Source organism: Musa acuminata, chromosome BXJ3-2, assembly GCF_036884655.1.
Source record: "Musa acuminata AAA Group cultivar baxijiao chromosome BXJ3-2, Cavendish_Baxijiao_AAA, whole genome shotgun sequence".
NCBI classification, from domain to species: Eukaryota; Viridiplantae; Streptophyta; class Magnoliopsida; order Zingiberales; family Musaceae; genus Musa; species Musa acuminata.
The window spans coordinates 33,690,910-33,718,615 of NC_088350.1; the positions used below are offsets into that span (position 1 = coordinate 33,690,910).

Consider the following 27,706-nt stretch of genomic DNA (forward strand, 5'->3'; position numbering starts at 1 on the left):
TCAACAAAGTGACGTTGAGTGTCAGCTAGTACAATATCCAGGAGTTATCTAAGTGGCACATTGCTGGATGGACCTTTGGGATATTATTTAGGGCTAGTTTTATATCTTGTTCCACAGTAGTATCATATGAGAATTTATGAACACTTGGGGTCATGATGGATCATCTTGGAACCTCTAATATGTAATTATTCAGAACTTTGAAGGTTTATGTTTGTAATTTACATTCTCTATCAAGTGTTTGTTAAAATGTGGGATCCTGAGTTAAATGTATCTTCTAACTTGTCTTCTCTTTTACTGGTCCTTATGGGATAATAAGAGGTTTCGACAAGGCTAACCCTTTATAAATTAACACACAAGAGTGTCACACGACTTAAGTAAAATCAACTACGTTTGTGATATATAGTATAAATACACACAAGAGCAAGACAAGCATACTTATAAATACTTAACATACAAACTTAGGGGACCTAACGAGGCTACGTTGAGGGCAACTAACACACGTGATCGTCTAAGGGAAACGAGCATAGAGATGTAGGGCAAGGAGTCGCTTACAAGAGCGAACATTCGAGATTGATATTTAGAGGAATAATCAACCCTTCTCATGAGAGACACCATAATGACAAGCAAGCTAGGAAGAACACAACATACAAAAGTTAGGATAATTAAGTTTGAGCTATAGCTCAAAGTTGGTAGCCAAACTTCATAGTGCTCAAGGCAAACAATGGTACTTGACAAAGGATGAGACTGTGCAAGAAGGGATGAGTTGCTCGATGACTGAAAGAGTTATGTAAAGCTTACAGAGGTGATGATGGACTATTCGTGATCATTCCAAGGTAACTAAAACTCGGAGTCATGGAGCATAAAAACTATATTTTTGGCATAAGAAGTATACATCCATGGGAGGCTAAAGTGTATAGTAGGTTTAGCAGGTTACTTGGCTTTAAGGGATGCATGGGGATTATATTAGCGAAAAATCATAATATAGCCAATGCGTTCACAATTGTGAAACACTGTATAATTTATTCAGCAAGGCGAAGTAATCCAAGGGGATGGTGATTTTAAAAACTTCTAGAGAGAATGATACAGGAGAAAATTTTTCCTAATATGGTAGATATCTAAGAGAGATAAGTCTCAATTCTCAAGAGGGATAATCATGTGTAATAGAGTGTATATGTTAAAGGGGGCACCTCAAAATGATAACTCTATAAAGCTCAATGGAAAGAGTGAGCAACGAGAAGTCGTCCATGATCTTGCAGGAAACAAATGCACATTTATAGTCAATGTGGAGATCAGACTCAATGAAAAACTAACCCGTGGAATGATAGGTGCGAGGGTCATTATCAACTCAATGCAAACCGAGGAGTTGATATAGAAGAAAAAATATAAAGCAAAGGCACAAAGCTTTTTTTGAACAAAGATCAAGGAGATAAACTCTTGTAGAGGCAAGAGTGAGATCATGTGGTTATATGGGTCCCTTATTCTGATCGATTGGACTCATCTTATATGGTGCCAAAGTTAAAAAGATTCAAAAGTACTCATCTTAAATGCAGGTTATGTGTAGTCATCGTGATAAGACAAAACTACCTAAAAATATACCATCCAAGTAGCTAAAGATTTTGGAGGTTTCCTAGCTCTGTAGAGTGGTATAGAGTGTCAACTAGCATAATACTTTGGAGTTACTTGAGTGACATATGGTTGGATGGGCCTTTATGGTATTATCTAGGACTGGTTTGTTGTCTTGTTCAATAACAGTATCATTGGATACTTGTGAGGACTTTTAGCGGCAACGAATCACCTTGGAACGTCCGTCACATAACCATTCAGAGCTTACGAAACCTATGTTTGTAATTTACATTGTCTATCAAGTGTTTGCTAAAACATCTACTTATGGGATCCTGAGTGAAATGATTCCTTTAACCCGTCTTGTTATCCATAGGTCTTAATAAGACCATAATAGATTTCGGGAAGGTTGACCATTTACGCATTGACACGTAATGGTGTTGCATAACTTAGGCAATACTAGCTTAGTTCATAATAATAAAGAGGTTGTATGACCCCTCCAAAACTAGTGATGAAGGTTATATGTGGGGATAAGCTACCCCCCTCCTTCCTCGCCCATAGCTAATAGTGAGGAGGGATTGCGAGCGATGATAAGAGCGCACCCCCTCCTTCCTTGCTAATAGTCGACAATGAGGAGGGCACACGAGGAAGTTGCGCAACCCCTTCACGGCCAACGACGAAGGTTGTAGGCAAGGGGTGGCCCCTTCCTTCTTAGCCCACGGTTGACGACGAGGGGGTTTTACAAGTGGAGGTGACAATGAGTTCGACAAAAGCAAGGATAAAATGATTTTTTTCATATGACCAAGGGTGTGCAAAATTTTCAAAATTGGGATGCTCTACAAAAAAAATTCTCAAATTTATGGGCTTATTTTGAGAATTCGATAAGATATGAAATTAATAATAATATATTCATCAAACCTTTATAAGTCGATATTACTCTAGTATACTATTAATATAAGATTAATCAGACTCTTATAAGTTAATCTTACTCTTATATATTTTGAATGTGGGACTAATCAAAAAGACGTTGTCGACCCTTTCTTATCCAACCTCTATTACCATACCCAAATTATAGGTTAGTTTTGATATCAAATGTTATGACTCATGCCAAAGGTTAACTGACCCAAGCCTAATAGATTAATTAGTCTACTAACTTTATATAACCTAAATCATGGATCAAAATATTTAAACTGAAATTGATAATTTTATATTTATTATGTTCTTATAAGTCGAACTTAATTTTGTTCGCTTTTGATGTGGAACCAACTATTACAATATTAGAATAAATTTTATCTAATATATGAATCTTTCACTATGATATTAAAAAAAATTATTTTTATATTTAAGAAAACTATTTTCAAGATTCATATCTTAAGTAACCATATCAATATACCAAGTCTACCCTCCAATAAAAGATCTAATCAATTTTGTTGGAGCCTAATCAACTTATAAAAGCTGGCCTAAGGCCAACTTTTTGCCATTACATCTACAAGCAAAAATGTGGAGAGAAATGGTTATTAACAAGCAACACATTATTCAGGACTGCAACAAATACAGTTGTCAGGACAGTAGAATTATAGCTGTTACCATGAAATTTACTATATACTCTATCCCATGGAAGAATATAGAAGGCACAGATAGCAATCCATAACAATCAAGACATGGGTGAGCACAACTTTAAAGATGCTAAACCTGGAAATTTTTCTTGGACCAACCAACAGTACAAGAAGATTACATGGCTGAGGAGCATTAAAAGTCAGCATTTTAGCTTCACTGTTCAAAAGAGCTTTTCCTCTATATTTCTTATACTCAAATTTACTGAAACAAAATAACATGGATGGAATGTTCTCTACCAGGTATCATAAACACATTTAAGCAATGGATACATTCATTCCTTTTTTCCTTGGCACTTAACTAAGAATCAAAAGGTCTGTTGAAGCTCAGACACACTTCCCAAGTCTTTCCCTATATGTTAGGATTCTGTACTTACACATTCCAGCATCTTCATCTTTTGCATCAAGAATGTAGCATCATCCTAACTTTATGATTGCTCTATAATTTTTGGGCCCCTATATTTTGCCCCAACTACAAAGAAGTCATCAGGTTTCTTCTTCGCTTCAAGCCAAGCATACACTCCATCCTCTTCAGGTGCCAAGTTCCCATCTCCTGAAATGGAGCAAATTGGTTGGTAATATTAAACAAGCAATCATATAACAGAAAACAATGGAGCACAAAACATGTTCTCAGAATTGAATAGAAAAATGCATCTGAAGATGCAAATTTCTTGTAAGGACTATATCCTAGAAATGTGGTGCTGAAGTTTTGAATCTAACTTTATATATACACACACAGTAATGTAGAATTTTGATTTATTTCAGAAGCAAATGAATTGATGACAATGGCACCAACACCAGGTTTTGGTTCCAAAATATTTCCAGGAAAGCTTTGCAAATATTTAGTGCTGACTTCTTATGAAAACTAACCAGCATAACAAATGGTTTTCTTGACAGATGACATGAACAACACTGTTTTCTGCTTGGTCCAAGTATAACCAAAAATCTTTTTTCTACGATGCTAGAAACACAAATCTGTAATGACTAATTATCATTAAGTTTGATGAGTAAGGTCCCTTGAATCAAGAAGTAACACATACATATAAATTGTACATACATGCATACATATATACAAGTAATCACATCATGACATGCAAACCAACCAGATCTTAGCCTAGTGGTTGGTTTCCTCTTCTTCGAGAAGAGGTTTTGGTTATTAATCGTTAGCGAGGTGGGTGCAGAGGTAATGTCTCTTGGTGGAGGGTCTCCCCTCCCTTCCTAAGAAAAATCAGCATACATCAAACTATGAGATGCCCCAAATCAAATGAAGGTTTATACAGTCAATAAAAGCAAAATTTAGTAAGAACAACATAAGCCAAACAGAATATTCTGCCCAACATACCAGAAAAACTTTTATAATGAAATTCATTGTAGTATGTGCAGTCCCTTCCATCGTCGGGGTTTGAATAAGGTGGCCCCAGGACATCCAGCACTGCACAGGATGATCTTGCGGTAAAACAGTGCATGTTACCTCCATCTTCTGGATAAAGCACAGATGTCTTACAAGGTGCAGTAAAGACGGAATCAGTCTTCACCTTTGCCAAATGCAATCCTGGGGGTTGAACTGCTACAAGGGGGCCACATATTATTTTACAGATAGAGATGTGCAAGAAGCAGAAATAGATCAACGAAAGAAAAAAAAAAGAAATAAATTAAATCTAAGAGCTACTATCTGAGTATCAGATAGTTACAACTGGAACTTACAGTGTAAGGATTTCACAATCTCATTAGAGTTCTGAGGCACATTAACCCAGTCATATGATTTGATGTGCATGGAACCAAAAAGAAGCTTGCTGAATACTGTCATCCCTGGGTGATTATGGAGTGGAATGACAGCTGATGGAGGCAAACAGAAGATGCCAATCTGCACATTGCACACAGCAAACAGGGAAGTGGTCAAACAGCTGAAGCATTTTGCAGATATCATTCTTGCGTGTAATGAAAGAGCATCCTTGAGTACCGATAACTTGTCACACTTGTAAATGTGCAAGTATGTAATTGGCAGAGTTCTCGTGGATGCACCATGTCGAAAATATGGCATATTTTGAGTAAGACCAACATCAGATGCATCTATATAATCTGCAAGTAGGAACATAATTGCAAATGTCAGAAAAGGAACAGAAATTTTCGTTTAGATGCGTAAAAAACAAACAGGTTCTAAGTTCCCACCTTGTATAATGAACCAAAAAAATTTAAAAATTGCATAAAAAATCTGTATTTTGTCTATCATTGATTAGCTTCCCACACTTACATAGAGTCAGCTCAAAGAACAACTATATATGTACATGTAACAAATTTAATCTTTAATCCGAGAATAAAGGATGAAAAATATTTGAACATTACAAGACAAGATGTGGTACCATCTTTACTTGAAAAGAAAGTAAACTAACACAAAAAAAAACAAGGATGCCAAAAAAAGGGTGAAGAACAAAAAGTTGAGCTGCAAATGTACTTAGCAACCTCAAAGATATATCAGACAGATCGTATAATGGTCAACCCCAGTTCCTGTTATTGATACATTGTGTAAAGAAAGCCCTTGGTTGCATGGTCTTAAAAGCACAACAACCTATCAGCATTGACCATGCATCATGGAAAGTTTTCTTCTCATGCCATCGCCGCCAATGCTGTGCAATTCACATGCATGTCGACTCAAAGTACATCCCCCTTACCCACCCTCCATGATTATAAGATCGCACAATCATGAAACCTAAACTGCATCTTTCCAAAATTCTTCCTTCTGTTGCTGTCTGTAAGCAGATTTGCAGCCTGTATATATTGACATCAAAGATGAAGTTGGCAAATACTATAATGATGTCACTTGGTGCCTTCTCACCAAATAGACCAAATCCAGACCAAGAATAGAATTTAGAATCCATGATCACTTGGTTTTACAATTGATATCTTAAGAAAGGAGACTGTGCTATGGTCCTACTTGGTAACACAGGCAGTTCAAAAATAAGCAATCTTTCAAGCAAGACTCAAAAATATCAGCTAGGTGAAGCGTACATTGCATGACCATACAAGAAAGATGCACAAATAAAACAAGAAAAACAATCACAGGTACAAAGCAAAAAAAGAATAATGCTCGAAGCAAAATATCATAATACCATCCAACAATACCACTCAAATGTCATGTAAGGATGCAATCACAGAAAGCACTTCATTCACCGTATTCATATAAATTGAACAGTTTCTTACTGTCAAGAAAAACAAGCAAACATAACGTAACCTGAATTCCTAAAACTGCACATTGTATTGTTATGATCACAAACTAAAACAGTTTAACATGCATCAGCGCTAAAAGTGACACCTTGCACGTCAATGTAACAACCAAGCAGCATAGACGATACCCAAAACGGACCGAAGGCGATCGACATCCTCCGGCGAGGGCACAATCCCAGCCCCTCCGTCAGCGAACACCTCCTTGCATGTCTCGAACAGCCTCTGCACCGCCGACGGTGTCGACCCGACCTTCTTCTGCTTCCTTTTGTTCTTCTTCGACGAGGGTCGCCTCTTTTCCGAGGTCAATTCCCTCGCCACAGCCGATAACTCCGGCGTCCTCTGGTCCGCCAACTCCCCCTGCACCCTCATCAAGGAAGGACTCGAGGCAGGAACACAAAACCAATCCAAAAACACCCAAAAAGGTGAGGCCTTTGGAGTCCTTGATGCCAAAAGAAAACAGAGGCAAAGATTGGATTTTTATACTGGCACAGGGGAGTGGGACTCATTCCATTGGAAGAGTGGGAAGCAAGAGGAAAGAGGAGACGAAGGAGATGCGTCCCATTGTGTGAAACACGGTCTGCTAAATATTTACATGAGAAGATCTCAAAGGCAACATACTACTGCATCACAATCTCAATTCTCAAGGAGTGTGGGGCTTCACCATGGGGAGGAGGAGGCGGAGGAGATGGAACCTAAGGGGGATGAAAGAGAGGGACAGAGGTGGGGTAGAATGGGGAGGAAGAGGTGGAAGGTGTTGAAAGGAGGAGGAAATACCATCAGTTTTGTATGGGAAACAATGGGCAAAGGAAGGAAGGCTGGCCACTTTTCCTGTGGGCTAAAACTCAAAACAGCTTTTGAGCATGGCATCTCTCTCTCCCTCTCTCTCTCTCTCTCTCTCTCTCTGGGGGGCCCCATCATGACCTCCTTTCCTGCTTTGAGTCCTATGATCTCATTCTTCTGGTGTCTACACATGTGGACTGAGCCCCAGCCACATCCAAGCAGCACTGATAGCCTAATCTACATGCTGATTGCATGTCAATGTGGAGCTGTGTGATTGAGTAAAAGTGTCTTGCTTAAGCTTTAATTCATATCTTCCTTGTTGACAAGTTACCATCAAGGTATTCAACTGTGAGAGTAACATATACATTAAGTTCATTCTTATTTTCAGGATCTTATGATAATGTAAATTTTTTTTATGAGTACCTCTACTTTAAAACAAAAATAAAATAATAATTTTAAAATAATTTTTTTATCCCTATTAATCATCGCCCTCCGCTTGTTGTCTGGTCATGTCTCGAACAATCGTGTAGTGTTTGGCCCCATCTTAACAATCGCTTGTTGTCTAGTTATGTCTCATGCGAGAGTCCATCGCTTGTAACTCTCGCCATTATCACTTATAGACATATCCTCTCCCCTCACCCATAGCCTTTGTCGTTGCTCACATATCCAACCCCATCCTTCGCTCGTAACCCTCGCCATCGACTGCAAGAGAGGAAGGAAAGGAACACATCATCCATAAATGAGCGACGAAGGAGAGGGGGTGATCACACACTCGGCTTAGTCATCACTTGCAAAGCCCCCCTCACGCTCTCGATGGTGGGTGAGGAAAGAAAGAGGGTAGCTTGCCTGCCCTCGTCATTAGCCATAGGGGCAGAAGGAGGAGAGGGGCACATGCCTTCACTATCACTGTCTCGTGTGAGGGTTGTAGGTGAGGCATACAATGGGCTAAGTCGATAAGGTTAACGGAGCTAGCTTTTATAGGCAGCGATGGATTCGATCAAAGAATAAACGATCTTTTCACGTAGGGTCTGTTGAAAATTTTTCAAAATAGGAGTGAAAATTTTTGAAAAGCAGAATCTTTAAAAAAAAAAATATTTTTTTTCGTAAAGACAAAATCCAAACTGTTATCATGCAAACTTTAGGTATCCTATACATTCCTTGCAAACTTAATATATGCAAACTTGAATTCTTTTCTTATTCCTATGATTTGATGATGATGTGTTTAATTTATTTTTTTCACATAAAAAGTGACGAAGGCCGAATTTGAATCCAAGATCTTACGATGAGTTATTAAAATCTTTAATATCTAAACTCGTCAGTATCTTCAAAAATATATCTGATGAATTTTAAACCTTTAACTTTTGGTAAATGGATCATATACATCACTATCGATAAATATTTTAGATGTAATTTTTTTTATATAATACTATTTTATACTATTCTTTTGTATTTTTAGAATCCATGATGATCTGATTAAATGTTTTATCTGTACCAGATCATGTCATGAATTTAAGTCTGGTATCTATCCCTCTATATTTCATCTAGTGGTTTTTAAATTGGTACATTATGAATTTCTCATTTGTGCTACGCACTTATTTTATTAACATTTATGTAATGTTTTTCTTCTCTCTAACTGATTTATGCCATCTATCTTAGTTTTATGTCTCTCTAATCGAGATTGTTTTATATAGCTTCAATTTTTTGAATATATGATAATTCAATCAAAACCTATATATTTATAATTATACTGAATTATCATATCATGCATATCACATAGCTTGATGATAAAGAGGTGCCTTTGCTCTGTAGTGTAATATGGTAAGGCTAAAGAGAGAATAATATGCATACAGTTAGAAGGTTCTAAAAAGTTAGATTTATTACTTTTTTTTCTAGTTCAAAATTTTGTTGCACACAAGTTCTTGAGAATAGATTTATTTATTAGGAAATATTACAAAATTGGACAAGGGATTAAATAATTTCTAAATATTTATGAATTTAGAAAGAAACATCTCACAAATGAAGCGTCACTTTTCATATTCAGAAGTGTTTCCTAAGAAAGAATTTATATGCATATCTTGAACCAATATAAGAATGAATGTTTTCCTTATTTCTCATCCACCATACAAGCATAATAATATTAGGTTCATCCTGACATGATTCAACTTAGGAATTCTCCTCAAGACTAATATATGGTTCAAAAGCATTCCCTTTTCCATCCTAATAATTCTGATACAACAATCCAAATTATTAGTAGTAGATCATCTAACTCTATATGCCATCATATATAACATCATATTGTATGCATAGGACTAATACATATCACATAATAATGCTCTTTCTATGCAATATGCAGATGTAGCAAAGCATTCACATAATAGGAAATTATTTCTGATGTTATTATGCTGATAATTATATTAAATTAATCAGTATTTATTAAATAGTTTTAGGTGTCTACAAAAAAAAACATTGCTATGTTAAGAATTTTTTGGCCACTATGATGGAATAAGTCCTCATTTTCAATTATCTCTCTCTTTTATGGTGCATAAATTGGGTGCATTTCATTATTTATATGTACAAAGAAAAACCCACCATCCATGCATCTATTAAACACATGCAAGTTGTTATATCTAACATTGAATCTTTTTTTATCTTGTGCTTGTCAACAACAATAATAATAATAAAACTAAGAGTTCTAATTATTTGGAGTCCGTTCCATAAATCTTTTATCATCATTAAGATTTGTAAAAAATCATATGTATACATACCTTAAGACCAATATTATAGCACATAGAGTGGCTAACTAATTGCTACATACATACAAGCTGTCTTCTTTTTCCTTTAAAAGAAAAAACTCTCATTTCCAGATGCTTAATTAGTTAATATAAGCGATGAGCGGAACTTATTATATATTATATTAAAACTGCTTGTTGATAATACAACAATCAGAAAATTGAGAAATTAAATGATAATTAATACAATTGTTTTACACATGAATAATAAAAAAATTATAAAATGTTAGCAAAAAATAATCTAGTAGATGATGCAAATTATCATAATCCAAGGTATGGAATGTCAAAGTTAAAGTCATCATTAGTGCTTAAATGCATGCTTAGGATGGCATGAGGAGAGATTTATTATGAAGTCAATAGCAATAGTTGACGACATACATATATTTAGACTACAAAGAGATAATAGATCCAATACACCGAGTCATAAGTCTCCTAGAATCAACTCTTGCCCAAAGGAAAACATAGATTTAATTTGAGAGGCTCAAGTTAGAAAGGACTACTCGATTAACTTAATGAGCCACTAATGAGATAGACCTTATACACTCCATTAACTTGAAGAAACCAGAATCACTGTGCCTAAACATTTTGGATCAACTGTTCAGGCTCAACAATCTAATGGGTCAACATGTGAACTAGCTATAAACTGTAAAAGAATAAAAAAGAACAAAAATACTTTAGAAACTTCGACAAGAACAAGGAGTTTCAACTTGACACTGCACAAAAATCTATATGATGGTTCTGCCTGTGGGTGTAAAATAACATGTATCAGATAGGTTATACAAGCATAAGATAGCTTTATGAATCTCAGGAGATTTATCGGATAGGTATATAATAACAGGTATCAGATAGCTTTATGAATCTTAGGAGATGGGCAGGTCACAAGTAATCAATGATCTGTAGAGTGCCCAACACTCTTATTTGGCTGGAAGCTAACACTACTTCTCAGTGCTCAGGTAAGCCTGGTGCTGAGAAAGCTTACATTTTTGTGTTCTTTGCATGATTTATATGTTCCACAACATAAACCTCTTCCATGGCAAATTGCAGTCACAAGTAATGAATGATGTTTAAAGTGCCCAACACTCTTATTTGGCTGGAAGCTGAAACTACTTGTCAGTGCTCAGGTAAGCCTGGTGCTGAGCACAGAAGTGGAATCAAAGGAAAGCTTACATTTCTGTGTTCTTTACATGATTTATGATGTTCCACAACATTAACCTCTTCTATGACAAATTGAAGTACCCCACAACTCAAGGGGGAAATGCTCTAGCAGGCTCTCTTCTGCAGTGATCAATGCAGAATCCTCGCCTGTCAAAATGATAAACAACATCAAGAACAGGAAGAAGAAAAGAGGAAATCTTTAAGGCTTCATTCTATCAACTTGTTACGAACTCTATGAATCAATTTTGCTCATGATACCAGCAAATGAGAGAACAAGGATGAAGGCCAAGATCTATATCGGAGGTTAAGATAGACACTATGACTCAAACAAAAGCCCACATAAATGAAGAGAAGCATTGCCCCAAGTATCCTGAATGAGGTTGAAGAAAACAGAAGAGGAAGAAGAGGAAATTTCTATCATTAAAGAAAGTTTAATAAATAAAGAAAAAGAAGCGAGCCACCAGGGGAAGCCAAAGAAACAGAAGAGAGTCAACCAAGACTTAGCTAGGAGTTCAAGAAGTTACAGATCACCTCAAAGGCAGATCATCCAGTTCTCAAGAATTACAAGAAAGCAAAGGAAAATCCAGTGATAGAATTCAGAACTTGGCCTTTCAATCTTCAAAGAAGAAGATGAAGCCTGATCAGACGAGTTACTAGGTGATTGTAAAAACTCTGAAAAATGATCCTGTTAAGTCATAAAAGATATTGAAGATATCATACTACATTTGGTTTTTATATCTTGAAAGAATAAAATTTTCACAAAACATGGTTATAGTGAAACCAAATTGATCCTATTTCTTGTCTTTGTTCCACTTGAAGTAATACTTGCAGACCGAAGAAGGATGTGGATGTTTAATCACTAGCATTTATGGAATTATAACAAAATGCATTGATCAAAACCATTATATAAGATAAACATGCCCAGTGAGTCATGCACTGAACAAAATGCATTCCAGGTGCATCAATACTTATTTCAACCACAGTAAGTCATCATTTCAACCACAAACAAAACTTGATCTATCTAGAGATTTCTTTTCTTACTGAATTGAACGAGCTACCGTTGGGGGAATCCTTTTCTCACTAATTTTCTCGATTCAAAGCTACCTCATCACAAATAACTACCAAAAAGAGTCACAACCCAGTTGTACAGCATCACAGATTATACTCCACATATGTACAAGCAAATCCGAAACTTAAGAGTGAAGTGAGAGATCACACACATTGACAAAGCATGCTCGTAAAAGCACATCACAACACGTTGATGAAGCCATAAAAATGCGATTTTTTTGACGAAGAAACTGCAGCGAAAGGGAATCAGAAAAGCCAAGCAAAGAACGAACCAGAAAGTGACGAACTCGGTAGCAGGGCTTTCTCATCGACGGAGACTGTGGTACGCGTTGGCGGATAGCAGTGTCGGATCGGCACCTCTCAGCGATGGCCTTTTCGCACACTCCATGGACGTCGAACGCTGCAACTTCGACAAGCCCGAGTGCGTGATCGATTGGGGTCGAGGAATCGCCCAAAAGAGGAAGCCCCCTGCGTCCCATCGCATAGATCCAGTCGTTTTGGTAGTGCTACTGATGGGTCGGATTTTTTCGGATCCGATCCATTAAAATAGGATACAGACAGCGGACGGACTTCCTAGGGAAGCACACAAGAATCGTTTTCGGGTTCGCAATTAATTTGCTAATGGATTCGGAAAGACTTGAGTGTTCGACCCGAATCTATGTTCCACCCGGTCTGAGTCGTCCGAGTCGACTCCCTCAACTCGGCCGAGTCATGGCATTCTTAATCTTATATGTCCGTTTCCCCTCATTCCCAAACTTCCGAAGCTATGATTCCACCGAAACCCTAATAACCGCCTCCGTTCAAACCCTAATCGTCCATCGCTTCCGATCTCCGACTATGAGGTCCAAAACCCTAATCTACGTCCTCTTCTTGGTCACCCTTGCCTCTCACGCTGCGCCCCGGACGGGAGAGGCCGCGACCCTCGGCCTGGATGCGTTCCTTGCCGGCGAGGCCCGCCGCGATCCCTCCGCCTCCAACGACTCTTTCACCTCCCTACCCGCGGCCCTCAAAAAGACGCTTGCCGCTTCACACCCCTCCGCCGACCACGCGACCCTCGTCTCACAGCTCCTATCCTTACAGATCTCCGTCCCCGTCTACGTGAAGCTTGTGGGCGACTTCTCCTCTGCTGCCCCGGGCATCATCCGGTCCTTCGCCTCCGCTGCCCTCACCTCCGACCGCTTCCACGTTATCGGCGCTACCCCGCACCACCTCGCCATCGGACACGCCCTCCACGTGGACAGCTCTCTCTCGCCTCTCGGATCGCAGATATGGAACGCCATCCGGTCTCACCTCGAGGCCTCGCCGTCGCCGCTCTATCGCTCTGCTCTCCTCTCTGTGCCGTACTCCACCGTCGATCATATCGTCCAGCAAGATTTCCAGAGGGAGAACACGAACTCAGCGCCGGGTTTCTACATCTACTTGCTGAATCTTGGATCTCAATCCAAGCCCTATGCCTATTCTCTCGATTCCAAGGATGCGTCGCTGGCCTTCACAAAGTGTCTGGGCACTCTCTGGACTGGGAAAGATCGGTATGTGTGGATCGACCTTGCTGCAGGACCAGTAGAATATGGCCCGGCAATTTCTGGCGAGGGCGTGATTCCCCGAGGTGAGTTCCATCCATTATCCTCGCTCCACGGCAGACCAAGATCAGAAAAAGCCCTTCTTTCGGATCTCACCTCTATGGTCCTTAGCGCATACCGAGCCCTTCTTGTTCCTTCTCTGAGGATTCCAGTCTTGTATGAGAACTCCCTCCTGATTCAGTTCATCCACGTTCATGGATCTGATCCGGATACCACTGGGCTTGACTGGACTTTCATCAAACAGACGCTAAAAGAAAGCGAGCTCGCTTACAAGGAACAATCTTTGGTGTTCAAATCATACAATGTAAAGTTCTCTGAGTGCCCAATATGTTCTTATGCCATTGCCCGATCGACAAATTCATACACCTCCCGGTTCCTCTTTGAGAACTACACTCTTATTGTGAGTGAATATTTGGACTCGAAGCGCATGCATCAGATACTATCAGACTCAGTGGAAGACGTACGGCGAGCTGCAGCAATTCCTGAAGAGGAGGAATATGGCAAGGTGCTTCCAGTATATGTGTTCGATTTGGAATATGACAAGCTCCTTTTGCTCGACCGGTACCACCAGGCTATTGCATTTAGAAACATGGTGATTGCTGTGAGGACCAGGAGCTCGCAGACTGTCAGCGACTACAGCTGCAATGGCCGGCATGTGATTACACAGACCCGTAACCTCGACCGCCCCATCATTGGTTCCGTGCTTCAGAGCATGTGGGGTGTCTCGCCAACCCACCTGTCATGGAGCCCACAGCACAACAGTACCCTGGTTGATTACACTTGGAGTGTTGGCCAAACTCCATTCGGACCCTTCTCTGAAACATCATCCCTGTCCTTTATTCAGAGAGATGCAGCACGGAGGAATGTTCTGCTAACTTCATTGAACTACACCATTACAAGTGTCATTGATGTATTGCAGTCTATGGCTGCACATGGTGGAGACAGGAAGCTTCTCAAAGAAAGAAAGCATGTTGAGTTTGTTCAGAGGTGGAATTTGCTCAAGTACAAGCTGGAGAAGGTAGTTTCTGCCATCTCCCACTTCGATTTCGAGAAAGCCATGTACTTCCTGAGGTCATCAGATCATGATCTGTATGCTATACACACCTTAATATATGAGGCATCACAAAAGTTGGAAGCTTTACTTGTTTGTTTCAAGGATCCACCATTCCCATGGGCATCGGTTTCCCTGTTTGGTGTGTTTCTTTTTGGTTTCTGTTATGTCTATGCAAAGAGGGACAAGATCTTGAAAAGCAAGAGAAAACAGTTTTGAGAGTGATTTATATGTTGTAATAATGTATGGACATCTTTGTTTCCTAGTTACTTCTCTGGATATTTATGTCAAGATAGCAGATTTGGTATTAGTCAAAGCACATACGCCGAGCCAGGTCATGTTAAGTATGGCCTCTACTTTCTTGTGGAAATGTCTGATCTCTAAGATTTCATGGTTACAGATTAGTATATGAATGTTAGTTTTTATCTCTAAGTTGTAGTTGATAACTTTCCATGATTTAACATGTAAAATTCTCTTTTATGAGAATTTTGTTTGTATTAGCTATCAATCTACTTTGTGCAATGAAAACACATGAGGATGTTCGCCTGCAAATGCCTACTAATGCTGATCTTGAATATTCTACCTTGCTGAATTTTGGCAGAGGAACTATAGGAACAGATGGCATTATTGCCTTTGACATATCAAAGTGAATGGACAGCACCAACTTGTTATATCTGGCTTATTGTAGAGTTTGAATATCAGCAGGATCATGGCCTTTTTTTCTGTCTAAGATGCAGACATGATTAACTTCTTCAGATTGGTATGCTTTGTAAAATTCTCCATCATCTTCAACTACGACCAGCTCAATAGCATGGATGGATTAATGGATTTGCTGGCACAGGTTCGACTTTTCATGCATTGTCGTCGTTCTTGTATATATTCAGATTTTTATAATCTGAAATATGTATAATATCTGAAAATTGGTATTCTTATTATTTTTGCACTTTTAGCATTAGGTGTCTGAAATAATTTTGTCTGAGAAACTTAGGTATAATATTGTCACAGTTTTGTCTCTAGTAATCTTGTTTTGCTATTTTTTATCAACTTTTCCACATCTTTTTTTATTCTCTGATGCTATTGTTTCGACCTTAAGACAGGTGCTAACTGTTGAAAGTAGATAAGGTGATGTTTAGGTCTCAAAGGTCCATTTCTACACCCTTAGAAAGTCAAAAATGTTTTCAATTTTTATAGGTTTATTTTCAGGTATTTGTGGATTTTTTTTAATACATCTTTCTAGATAAGCTTTTTGAGTGTCCTGGAGTTGTATTCAATTATATATGTTATTAATTTATTATTAGCTCACTGCAGACAGAATCGACACATACAGAACTTATTCAAGTATATATGTTATTGATTCAAGGCATATCTGATCTACTTTTTATTTTAAACTTATCTCTTTTATATCATACAATCACATATAACACAACATTGTCTATATTTAGGCTAATTGCATATTACCCCTTATAGTTAGACATCCTTAGTATCTCCATCCTTAGACTTAAAAAGTTTGTATTAGAGTCCCTATAGTTATGGAAGTGAAACATCTAGCTCCATTTATCTCGGTTTTACCGACAAAAATATGAAAACAAATGGTAAAAAGATAATTTTAATATTCTAGTTGGTGGTGGCAAACGACATTGTTGGTGGCGAACGGCGACGTCGTTAGGAGTCGCAGGTGGCTATTGTGGATGAAGAGAGCGACGGTTAAAGGTGAGGGCTGCTCGGCAACTACGTCGACGCAGATGCAAGCAACGAAAGGATTGCTTGGGTGGTTATTGGGAATGAGGAGAGCGACAGCAAGAAGTGAGGGTTGCTCTGCATCTACGTCGTGCTCTACATCTGCACCGGTGTCGACGCAAATATAGAGCGGCCCTCACCTCTCGCCGTTGCTCTCCTCATCCACAACAGCCACCTGAGCGACCCTTTTATCGCTCTACATCTGCGTCAGCGTCGACACGATTGCCAAGCGACAAAAGGGCCGCTGATGCCGATGTCGAGCAGCCCTCTCGTCGCTCAACAACTTCGTCGACGTCGACGCAGATGCAAAGCAGCAAAAGGGTCGCTCATCGGCCTCGACACAGATGTAGAGCAGCATCGCTTAGCAACTGCGTCGACGTAGATGTAGAGCGACCCTCACCTTTCATCGTCACACTCCTCATCCACAACAGTCACCCATGGCCCCTAGTGGCATCGTCATCCGCCACCATCAACGTCATCCGTCACCGCAAACTGAAATATTAAAATTATTATTTTAATTTTTGTTTTCGTGTTTTCGTCGATAAAACTGACGATGCTAGGATAAATAGAGTTAAATGTTTCACTTTCATAACTATAGGGATTTCAATATAAATTTTTTAAGTTTAAAAATTAGAATGTTAACGAGATCTAACTACATGGGATAATCTGTAATTAGCCCTCTATATTTATCTGCATTGTAGGTATTGCTACCATTCAAATTACTGATTTACAATGAAGCCTGTGCTCATGTTGCTACTGATTTACTACATGGGTGCAAGTTTTCTTGTTCCTTGTTATCTTGCTTTATGTTTCTTGTTCCTGTAGGCTGATGATGGAAACAGACGATACACATCCTTCAGGTTATATGCTGAGTCTGAGGCAGGAAGGAGCAGTACCAGGATGGACTGACTAACAGGGCTGTTGACCTAAAAAAAAAAAGATGAGATTTACTGTACTGGAAATCTTTGCATGTAGACATCACTGGAAGAATCTACTTCTAGTAGTATATCTTCACTGCCAATAATAGCCTGACAATCTGTATAATTTTGATATAGCCATTTTTGGTAGAATAATACTGTTAACATCATGCAACTCTTTGTAATGTGGTGCTCAAGCCTGAAGAAACCTATAACAAAATGCTTGTTTGCATGAAACCTCCCACCAGCTATTGTCATGTGTGCATGCTTATTTCTCTCAAGAGATGCGTGTATGTTTATTTGCAGAAGGTTCCGATGTGAATGGCTCAACATGCCAATATGTGGAAGTAGTTTCTCTTTTGTCATATTATGATCATGAACTGATGATCATATCAAGTGGACCGGACTACTTGATGAGCAGCTATTAAAGAGAGCATTACTCCTCACCGAAGCTATGCTTATTGTTGAGGGTCTTCAAAGAGCGCTACGTTATGCCCTCTCACCTAATGATGCTGAGTGAATTAAATAACATTACACTTATATATCACCCTTTTTTTTCTTCTTAATGTTGGATGAAGACTTTTCTTCTCAACAACACTAAAAACAAAAAGACAAATCATACGTTGAACTGCAAGCAACTGCAAATGAATGCAGCTCTCCACACTAAACCTACTGGTCAAATAGATGCTCTAATTAAAGCAACACTCCCACTCTCAATTATATTGTTCTTACAACGTATCTACCGAATTCAATAAAGCGTAAAAGCACAGCATACATTAGAGTAGAGTAGTAACAAAAGAGAAGGTTAGTTGCATGCTTCACAATAATGGATAGTCCTCCGATATTGGTTTCGCAGGTTTACTTCATTCGGACTCTCCGGAGTCCATATTGGTGGTGGTGGAAGGACCTCCGCTCTTGTAATCAGCCATGGCCTCCCTGTACCGTTTAGTATCTGCCCTAGCCATCGACTCGTATGGTTCCTTCTCTTCAGCTGCAACGTAACAGGAAAGCATAAAACACAATCAATCAGTTACCCCTTGGATCTAAGAGCAGAATCTACAAAGGTTGTATCCATAATGGGAAATTGCGGCCTCAACAGATAGATAGAAACAGCAAACAAATCTCATGGTGGTTCCTGTGACTCTGGTGTGCACCAGGACGAGAAACAACTAGCTATCTTTTTGAGGGGCAGTTGCAGCATGGAACAAAAGACAGGGTGGACTAAGGAAAAGTTCATGATGTACCCAATGACCTAATAAATCATTTATGATTTCATTAGAACATTCAAATAAAGTATAGATCATTCATGATCAATGTTCCGATGCTCAAGCATGAGACACTAGAAGAAAGACACATTCAAAATGATGCGTATCTAAGAAAACTTGCTGATAGTTTTGTGAATTATCCTAAAGCTCTATAACATCTCCTAGAAATCATGGGTGCGAATTGAGTCCTAAAAGCAACAGACATTAAGGACAATTGATACTGGACAAGCCAAACCTATCATTTTTTTCCATCTCTCTCCAAGGGCCCTTCCAACGTCTGTAAATGACATCCCTGGATTGCCCTTCTTCAAATTCTGCAAATAGAAGTACAGTTGGAATAATAAGTTTATAAGTCAAAACTATATTATGCTTGTTCACAAAGCTCAGTTTCCGCAACATTTGCAGAGATGAGATAACCAAACAAAAAGACTAACAAGAAAGATCAATTTAATTCACCTAAGAACTGAAGGAAACAAATTAGTCCGACAAGAAAGATCAATTTACACAACTTACTTCTCTTTCAGCATTTGAGAAAAACATAAAGCCTGACATAGCCCGTTTTGGTGCATTAGGATCCTTCTTCCTCTTTGGCTTTCTCTTCTTTGAACCTTCTTCGTCTCCATCTCTGCTTTTACCCTTAGCAGATGGTGCCTTCACTCCAGTAGCTTCCTTCTTGGAATCCTTAATGGAAGATTTCTGAGGAAAAATAATAACACTGCTTGAACACAATCGAATAGAGAAATTCCAGCATATTACAGGACACCATTTTTTTGTACCATGCTAATAATCAACATCAAGCAGGAAAAAGTGAATTCAACATAATTATTACAAGTAAACATATAAAAAAATATACTTTCTCTTCTCCACTTTCACTAGCATCAGATTCCTCTTCCCCAGAATCATCTGTGGGTGATCCACCATCATCCTTTTCAACAACAAAATCTTCATCCTGCAGGGTAGATAGAAAGATTTATCAACTGATCACAAGATATCTTTAACACAAGCATATATTTGATGCGACTCTATCCAAGCACCTCTTCATCACTTTCATCCCCAGCAGCATTCTTTATTCGTTCAAGATGTGGATCTACAGCATCATCATCATCATCATGAAGAGCAGCAGCAACTCCATTGGTTGTTTGAGAACCTCCAAGATTCAGTATCTTCATACCCTTTGCCCTTCATGAAACCAAAAAGAACCAGGTAACAAATCCAGACAAAGATACCAAAAAGATTATAGGAATGATGATTAAGGACCTACTTAATGAATTCGAAGAGATTATGATATTCGTTTCTCTGGATATTTCTGAAAAGATGCTCTTGATCATTTTTAAGCTTAACAAGGAGATCAAAATAGTGAGATGACACACTCGATCCTCCTGCGCCATGGCGTTCAAATTCAACAAAGTCAATCTGCATACCCACAAAAAATAAGGAACAAACTAAGTTACTCGAAAAAAAGAAGTCCAGATGTCCTGGACAATAATCACAGGTCAGCGGCTGGCAACTTGACTTGCCATCCGAAATTGGCAAAAATGAAAAAGAGGAATTATGTTTTGGACAAACAGATACAACAGAAGAATTCCAGTGTGCAAAAGCTTGGGCAGCACTTTTGACTGATGGTGTCTAAATTTCATGTCCTATCATACCAACAATTTAACTAGCAGGGGAAATCACCAATGGAAAATGGCTTTAACTTTGTTAGTTGATTCCGTTCACCTTCTCTCCACCTCCCTTCTTCCTGACCATTCCCTTTCTGATCTACCTATCCCCCATCTCCACCACCCACCAAGATCATCTCTGGCTCCGACCAACCCTTCCTCTCCATTTTCCATCCTACTCTTCAATATATATCCATAGATACACCGGTGATACAGCTCATCAAACTTCTAGCTTCTTTCACAATATATCATTCCACCTCCATGACAACCAGGGTGGAAAGAGAAGGGAGAAGAAACTGGCACCTTCCACAAAGCAGCAAAAACCGAGAAAACTAAACCAATCAAAACTAATAAAAAGCTGGTTTCAGATTACAACCTGACTCAGTTGGATTTCTGTTCGGACAATAGAAACCAAACAATTTGATCCATATCTTAAAACACAATCAAACTGAATTGCGTCTAATACACCGATAACGGACCATTCATCAATAGTGCAAACAGCAACATGACAACCCTGTCTACACTCCCCCTTTACCACGAGACCATTCAACCAAAAGCAAACCCTACTTGTTCATTATATAAAAATATCATTGGAGAAAAAGATTGTTTTATCTTACATAATTAAGCAACAAACAATTTAGATGAAAATTCTGCTTCAGATTTTGTCCAAAAATTAAACCAAAATAGGATAAAATACCAGGCCCAAATAACTGCTATTGCAGAAGAAAAATAAATCCATAATCATTACCTCATCATGAAGAATGAGTGTTGGAGGTTTTGGAAGAAAGAAAAATCCCTTTTCAAGTGGATACAGCAAACCATCCTCAGCTTTAAGTGATGATTTCACTGCATATCCATCTTGACAACTACGAAAGGAACCTGGCCTGGTCACCTTGGCTCCAGATATGCCACGCAAGGTCTTAATGAAAACCTCATGGATTAAGCCCTGAAGGAACAAAAAGAAAAAAGAAGTTTAGGAAGAGTTGGAAGTATGATGTTAAGGAAACAAAAAAACAAAAGTGCAGCTTCCATATTGTAAAGTTGACATATAGCACAAGCAAGTGCACAGCTAGAGATGCGATGAAGCATCAGATTTCACTAGACACAAACAACAGCAACAATGTGAGAGGAGGCTTGCATCTCTTCAAATTTAAAAGTTTGTGACAGATATCAAAGAGAAAAAGTGATAGAAATACTTCATTCCTGAGCTAAGTCACAATCACCTTATAGGATGGTTCCAGCCTGTCCTTGAATCTGGTTGACAAGAGCTCCTCGCTTAGTAACAGGTTCTTCTCGACTACATATTCTGTTTCAAACTTTTAAACCAGAAAAAGAAGGCACAACAGAATTTAATAACAATGATCATGATGGAAAGTGGAAACACAATAGTAACAGCACAGTGCAAATACCTGAATAACTATATGTGGATATAAAGTTTGTCCTTTCCGAATTGGTGGGTCAAGAGTAATTACAACAAAGGTATGGGGTTGGTTGGACTGTGTAGAAAAACAAAGCAACTAAGATTAAATATATTGCAGAAATCCAGTTGTTAACCAAAATTAAGTTGTTCCTCACCAAGATTATGACTATCAAAAGACACTACTGAATTAAATAACAGATTTCTATAAAACAAACATATTTACCTTCGGAAGTAGGAAAAGCCGGACAATACTGGCATATTGAATTTTAAAATCATTAGCCAATCCCTGAAGCCGCATGAATGAAAGGTGAAGCTCCACACTGTGTCGCCCCCTGGAGATACAAAGATTAAATCAGTTTCTGACAGCATATGTACGAAGAAAAAATGAAGAAATTCATGGGATGAATGTATGGACTAACCACGAGTAACCAACATAATGGAAAAAGTAAGAAAAATGTTTAAAGATGTTACAAACTGATTCACTAGTTGGCTTTGTACCTGGGTGTGAGGATTGCAATTCCTTCAAATGTGAGAAACGGTTCTTCAGACGAGCCAACATCGGCCAATGAGACTATTTTATCAAGGAAAACCTAAAATATATACAGATTATTGGATTGTAGGGGCAAATTCCATAACTGGACAAACAAACAGAACACAAGCAGATGTTACCTGAGCTGGAGGACGGTTTTCATCACCAACGAACTGTGTATTGGAAGTAGGTATGTGAAAACTTAAATCCATCAATGAATCTTTCTGAAATCAGGAAGAGAAAAATTAAAAGCTCATAGCTAGATTTTTAGGAAGAAAATTACCAATAGTGTCTTAACACATTAAACAAGTCCAATAGCTTGGACCTATTTTTTAATTGTCAACTCAATTACAACCATCAACAAATTTAGATGAAATGCAATCTTCTAGAAACTTTAGCATTGTGAGGTCCACTAGGACCAGACTTCGGTAAATAACAAGAGGTTTACTAATGACACTAAATAAAGGACTACGTTAACATCTACCGAGTCAATGTATAAAAAGTAATTTAATATGGTCTTGATATCACTTTTCCCTTTCATCCAACAATTTACGGGGTGTATAAGAAACCTGGGTCTACTTATCTTCCCAAGTTCGCCTGAGATTATCTTACATAATTTCTGTTTCCAGAATGAGACATCAAATTTAAGCTTCAGTATGCTGCTATTCACAAGTCTAGTCCAGGACCATCAGTTCAGGAAGAATCAACCTATCTCAATCAAGGCTCAGATAACTTTCATTCATAAATCTAGTCCAGGACCATCATCATAAAGAAGTCTTTCATTTTCAATATTCAATGTTCCAGCTAATTATTTTTCCCCTTCATTATACCATAGTAACTAGAATGATGATGGCCAATGTGGCACTAATAACGAAGAGTAAAATTTGTTGACATGTCATATGGATGGTGCAAAGGAACATACTGCTAGGCCATACGCACGATTCATACATCACAAAATTATAACTTCGTCATCAACAAGAACAAATTAGGTTTTGGAATCCATTTTCTTACTGCAGGAACATAAATTAATATTACAGGCAAGCAAACAAAACTAAATTTAAAAAATAAGACACGAACTGCAGGATTATCGAAATCAGTCAGCTTAGTATTTTTATCAGTCAGAACCGCACTCTAAGGTTTTCACTAGTGATCCTAAGATTCCTAAACATATATTGATGACTACCTCGGTTGCTCCTGTAGTATCATCAACATGGAACTCCATGTAGACATCTGTTTTTCCCTGAAGCTGGGTTTGAGCAACATCTGCTAAAGAAACCTCAAATGCTTGCTTTGAGCCAACTAAGAAGGTGAGCATGTTCCCTGTGATGCAAATAACATGATATCTTCAGGATGTTGGGGACAACAAAGCAAACAGTAGCAACTGTAGTTTGTACTCTAACCACCTTATCTCATAAGTTGGTAAATATCTACTACAGTTCATAACAAGCTTCATGTTATGGAAAGGGAACACTAAAATGTTCATTTGGATTCTGTTCATAAGGTAGTATCATCCATACTGGAAGCAAACAATCATGTCAGTATGATATATCTTTAACGGCATGAGAATATTTACAGTAAAGAGGTATCATCATCTTATTTCTGCTGATACGGGCATGAGAAAGTTTTTTGTTTATGTTTCAAGCAATGGCATGAACCCTACAATAAATGGTATGAAAAGACGATGACGCTTAGTAGTTGCAATCGCAAGAAAAATTTATTGAGATATGAACAGTAGCAACATATAGGTATTATTATCTCCAGCCAATCATATACTACTTGCATTTGTTGTGGTAGTTGTTAATATTTATGCAAGACAATGATAATAACATCAATATGCCGTAACAATGCCAAAAACCCCCTAGCATGAGGGGCATCATACTGGACTGTGCATTCTGGTTGCTGCAAGCAACATATGAATAAGACGCCAAATAGCATTTGTAACGAAACCTATAGCACATCTCAAATCAAAGGTAGTGAAAATGTACAAGTGGGTACTAACATTAGATATTTTCATCTTCAACCAATCATTAAAACACTAACCATTTTCAGCATTTGTAGTGATTGTTGTCAAAATCTGAGCTACAAAAGGATAAAGGTACCAGATGTGGTGCCAATACCAGGCAACCACTAACATGGCAGACACCACAAAGAACTGTGCATTCAGCTGGTTTCCTAACAGCATGGTATGCACTTGATATCAAAACAGCATAGCAGCGCTCAAAACCAAGGCGCTGCTTGGAAAAAAACAAGGTGCTGCATATATTCAATTCAGCTGTTTTCATGTGATGTTCTTAACAATGTTATGTTGCTACTGAATTGTTTAAAATAGAAAAAATTAATAAACATCGAAAAAAAAAAGACCTGACCAGGATTCTAACCTGTTCAATACCAAGTGAAATTCCACAATTAGAAAATATTTACCCTCAGGTAACCAAAGCAAAACAGAAACAAGCACCAAAACGACACGATCAGTAACATAAGCAGATATCCAATTCTACTCCTAACAGGGCAAATAATAACCATCAATAAATTCAGAATAAATAACAGCCCTTGAAACTAAATGAAGTTGTTCAGCATGGTTGATCATGCTTATGAGAACAGGACCCAAAGTTCTCCAGACTCCAGCTGTATTTCAACTGATAATTTTGTGCACTAATGTAACACTTAAACAATCAAACATAACACAGAAAGCTGATATTATGTGGAGTGCGAGAGAGAAGAGAGGGAAGGCAGCAGCAAAGGGACTAATTGGATTTGCTGGGAGCAAAAGCATGCCAAAGAAAAAAATATAAATAAATAACAAACAGTCAGTTGTAGTGACCACAAAAAGTAATTGTGATCAAGATTATTTTCAATCCTTAAAAAGAGAAGAAAACTAACCGTTTATATCAATTTCCCCCCAGTTATGGCCAGTGACAGAAAGTTGCTTCTCTTCTGGCGTTAAGCCTATATTCTTCTGTATGTAATTTGTCAAGTTGCTGACATCCTACAGCACAATATTATAACAAAAATCAATTATCTGCAAGGTCATCACAAACTATTTAAGTGTAATAAAGAAACCAACCAGTCCACTGCAAAATCAGAAAAACTACAACTGCAATGTATCATGTACTAGCAAAGCACCAACTAGGAAAACATTGCTTTTGATCATTGACAACTACAAATAAGGTTAACATGAAAGTCATAGGCTGAAATCAGTGCATGAGCCCACCTAGCCAACAATTTACATACGAAATGGCATGTTTCCTGTACTGACTGAGTTTACAGTTCCAATTTACCAATTGATATGACACTTCTGTATAAAACTTCTTAAAAGCTAACAAGGAGCTAGTCGTAGCATAACCACAAACACAAGACGACTTGCCGAAGCCAAAATATATTAAAGGAAAAATAATTAAAATGGACAAGAAAGAATTTAAGGCCCTGAACTTTGTAAGGTTTAAGAGAACCAACACCTGTTCACGAAATCCGATGAACTTGTAAAACAATCCATCTTTAAGCCTAACCCCGAGTTGATATGCCCTGGGAACTTTCATCCAGGTAACTCGAGCAATATCTGCCTTGTCGACATCAATAATCTTTCCACCACCTTGCTTTCTCCATGCAATCCCACCTGCGTGCACCTTCAGTTGCCCAGGGTTCTGCGGTCACAACACACCAAAATACGTTCAACAGGGTTTCTTGATATAATATGCCACCACTAACAAAAACTACATGAGAACTAAAGTTTATCATATTATAAAAATAAAAATGTGATTTTTTTACACCCATGTATAATAAGCTTTGCATTCGTATAATCTGTCAGACCAACAAAAAAGAAGTGGCAACAGCATTGCACATCAGCTGTAAGCACTAGGGGCTCACGAGCCTATTAGCCATCCAAAATGTTTCATAGACCTAAGTTGTGTATGTTTATTGATTCAATTTGTGAACTATGGATATATCAAAGCTTCTGACTGATGGGTATTAAAAGGACCTGAGCCTTCTCGTTTATGTTTATAAAGTGGAAAACGGAGAAGGAAATGGGAAAATTCAGAAATATTTGTTAGGAAAGGATCAAAAAGGCCAAATAACATAAAATTCACAGGACAAGGGAGTTAAATTTCTAACAACTAAACATGAAAAACCAAATTGTCAGCTGTTATTTTTGTTTTCTTCTTCCAACGGATGCCAGAACAGACCCAATAATGCATCATAAACAAGGGTTACGAAACGAAGAAATCAAGAACGAAAACTATGACAGAATAATAACTTGCAGAAAACATCATGGCATGTCTCGGAGCTCAAAGAGAAGCAATCTCAAGAAACAAAGTCTCCATCCGCAGTCGAGCAATCGAAACCCTAAAACCATTACAGACGCAAGAAGGTAACTCGATATCCGACTTCCGCCCATCAAAAAACACACAAGTGAAGACGCCAAAGTAAAACCCTAGCATCGAGAAAATAGAGAGTAATCATCGATACAAAACACTAAACTCCTCGGCGAAAAACCAAAATGAGAGCTCCGGAAACGAACCCCTCGAGTCTCAAGAAGGAATCACTCACGAAACGGGCCGAGATCCTAAACAATCCGAAAATCCCAAAAAAAATCGCCCAAATAAATAGAGACGAGGAGAGCGGCGAAGAAAGCAGGAAAACACAACGAGCGACTAGGGATTGTCCTTACGGTTCCACCGCGTCCTCCGAGGAGGATGTTGTTGAAGAGATGACCGTCCGTCATCGCTCTCGATCTCGGGGAGAGGCGGTCCGAGCGCTCGACCTTCCCCGATCTCTATTCCCCTCCCCTTCGCTTCGCCCGCCCTCGGTTCCCTCTCGAGGCCTCTCGCTCGACACTTCCTCCGCTGATCCGTGCATTTATCGTAGTGAGAAGATGCGAGCGCGAGGCGGTAACGATCACCGCAGGGCCCATCACGACTCCCCACGGTAACGGGGATTCCACGTGGGGGCCCAAAATGGGCCCAATAAATTAGACGAGAACATGTGGGCTCGCTAGAATCGTATTGGGCTTCGACGTTTAGCCCAATCAATCATATGAGATCCCAAACACTTAAGTCAAAGTTGGAATACAGCTTTGGGTTTCGAACACAAAGAAAAAATAATTGATGACGAAAACGATTTGTGGGAGTACGAGTGAAATCTTATTCATGTGAAATTGGTCTATCCAAGTGAAATCAATCTATAAATATTTTTTGTTGAAGAAAAAAAATTATTAATGTCATAATCAGTTTGACGTGATTTGAACTCGCATGTGTATGATTTCTCAAGATACCTCTTAAATAAAAATGTTGAGCTCTCGAGGTATTACCTGTACAAAAAATCAAAAAGAGAGAGAGATTTTTCGACCTCATTCCTTTGACGT

At 38.5% G+C, this 27,706-nt stretch overlaps 3 protein-coding genes across 6 annotated transcripts; 1 reads left to right on the top strand and 2 right to left on the bottom strand.

The window, feature by feature from the left end:
* Window positions 1-3,244: 3,244 nt before the first annotated feature.
* Window positions 3,245-7,205, bottom strand: LOC103976451 (plant cysteine oxidase 2). Of its 4 annotated transcripts, none has more exons than XM_065138799.1 (6): window positions 6,524-7,072; window positions 5,134-5,252; window positions 4,878-5,037; window positions 4,678-4,737; window positions 4,516-4,605; window positions 3,245-3,726 (listed from the first exon to the last, which is right to left on the bottom strand). In XM_065138799.1, the coding sequence occupies exons 1-6, from the start codon at window positions 6,762-6,764 to the stop codon at window positions 3,602-3,604; spliced, it is 795 nt and encodes a 264-aa protein (XP_064994871.1). In that variant the 5' UTR covers window positions 6,765-7,072; the 3' UTR covers window positions 3,245-3,601. The 4 variants fall into 4 exon arrangements, with proteins under 4 accessions (XP_064994871.1, XP_064994870.1, XP_009389924.1 ...); XM_065138798.1 differs by having other exon boundaries at window positions 4,678-4,740; XM_009391649.3 differs by having other exon boundaries at window positions 4,516-4,737; window positions 6,524-7,205.
* A 5,728-nt stretch (window positions 7,206-12,933) lies between these two features.
* LOC135631941 (uncharacterized) lies at window positions 12,934-15,128 on the top strand. Its single transcript, XM_065140109.1, has one exon. The coding sequence runs from the start codon at window positions 13,025-13,027 to the stop codon at window positions 15,035-15,037; it is 2,013 nt and encodes a 670-aa protein (XP_064996181.1). The 5' UTR covers window positions 12,934-13,024; the 3' UTR covers window positions 15,038-15,128.
* Window positions 15,129-18,145: 3,017 nt separating this feature from the next.
* On the bottom strand, window positions 18,146-27,174 carry LOC135632061 (FACT complex subunit SSRP1-like). The gene is made up of 16 exons (XM_065140401.1): window positions 27,014-27,174; window positions 25,803-25,988; window positions 25,228-25,333; window positions 23,531-23,667; window positions 22,488-22,571; window positions 22,317-22,408; window positions 22,042-22,150; window positions 21,808-21,894; window positions 21,622-21,714; window positions 21,147-21,344; window positions 19,999-20,150; window positions 19,772-19,916; window positions 19,591-19,686; window positions 19,251-19,433; window positions 18,973-19,051; window positions 18,146-18,463 (listed from the first exon to the last, which is right to left on the bottom strand). Exons 1-16 carry the CDS (start codon window positions 27,065-27,067, stop codon window positions 18,336-18,338), a joined length of 1,929 nt encoding a protein of 642 aa, XP_064996473.1. The 5' UTR covers window positions 27,068-27,174; the 3' UTR covers window positions 18,146-18,335.
* Between the last annotated feature and the right edge of the window lie 532 nt (window positions 27,175-27,706).

Excerpts from the sequence above, each read along its gene's own strand:
- LOC103976451 (XM_065138797.1), bottom strand. The coding sequence starts at position 6,764 with ATGAGGGTGCAGGGGGAGTTGGCGGACCAGAGGACGCCGGAGTTATCG. Across the intron at positions 5,038-5,133 it reads ACAAGTGTGACAAGTTATCG|ATTGGCATCTTCTGTTTGCC; the intron begins GTACTCAAGGAT and ends TGCAATGTGCAG. Across the intron at positions 3,727-4,515 it reads TCATTATAAAAGTTTTTCTG|GAGATGGGAACTTGGCACCT; the intron begins GTATGTTGGGCA and ends GCTCCATTTCAG.
- LOC135631941 (XM_065140109.1), top strand. The coding sequence starts at position 13,025 with ATGAGGTCCAAAACCCTAATCTACGTCCTCTTCTTGGTCACCCTTGCC.
- LOC135632061 (XM_065140401.1), bottom strand. The coding sequence starts at position 27,067 with ATGACGGACGGTCATCTCTTCAACAACATCCTCCTCGGAGGACGCGGT. Across the intron at positions 22,151-22,316 it reads ATTGCAATCCTCACACCCAG|GGGGCGACACAGTGTGGAGC; the intron begins GTACAAAGCCAA and ends TTGTATCTCCAG. Across the intron at positions 19,434-19,590 it reads GTGAAAGTGGAGAAGAGAAA|AAATCTTCCATTAAGGATTC; the intron begins GTATATTTTTTT and ends ATTTTTCCTCAG.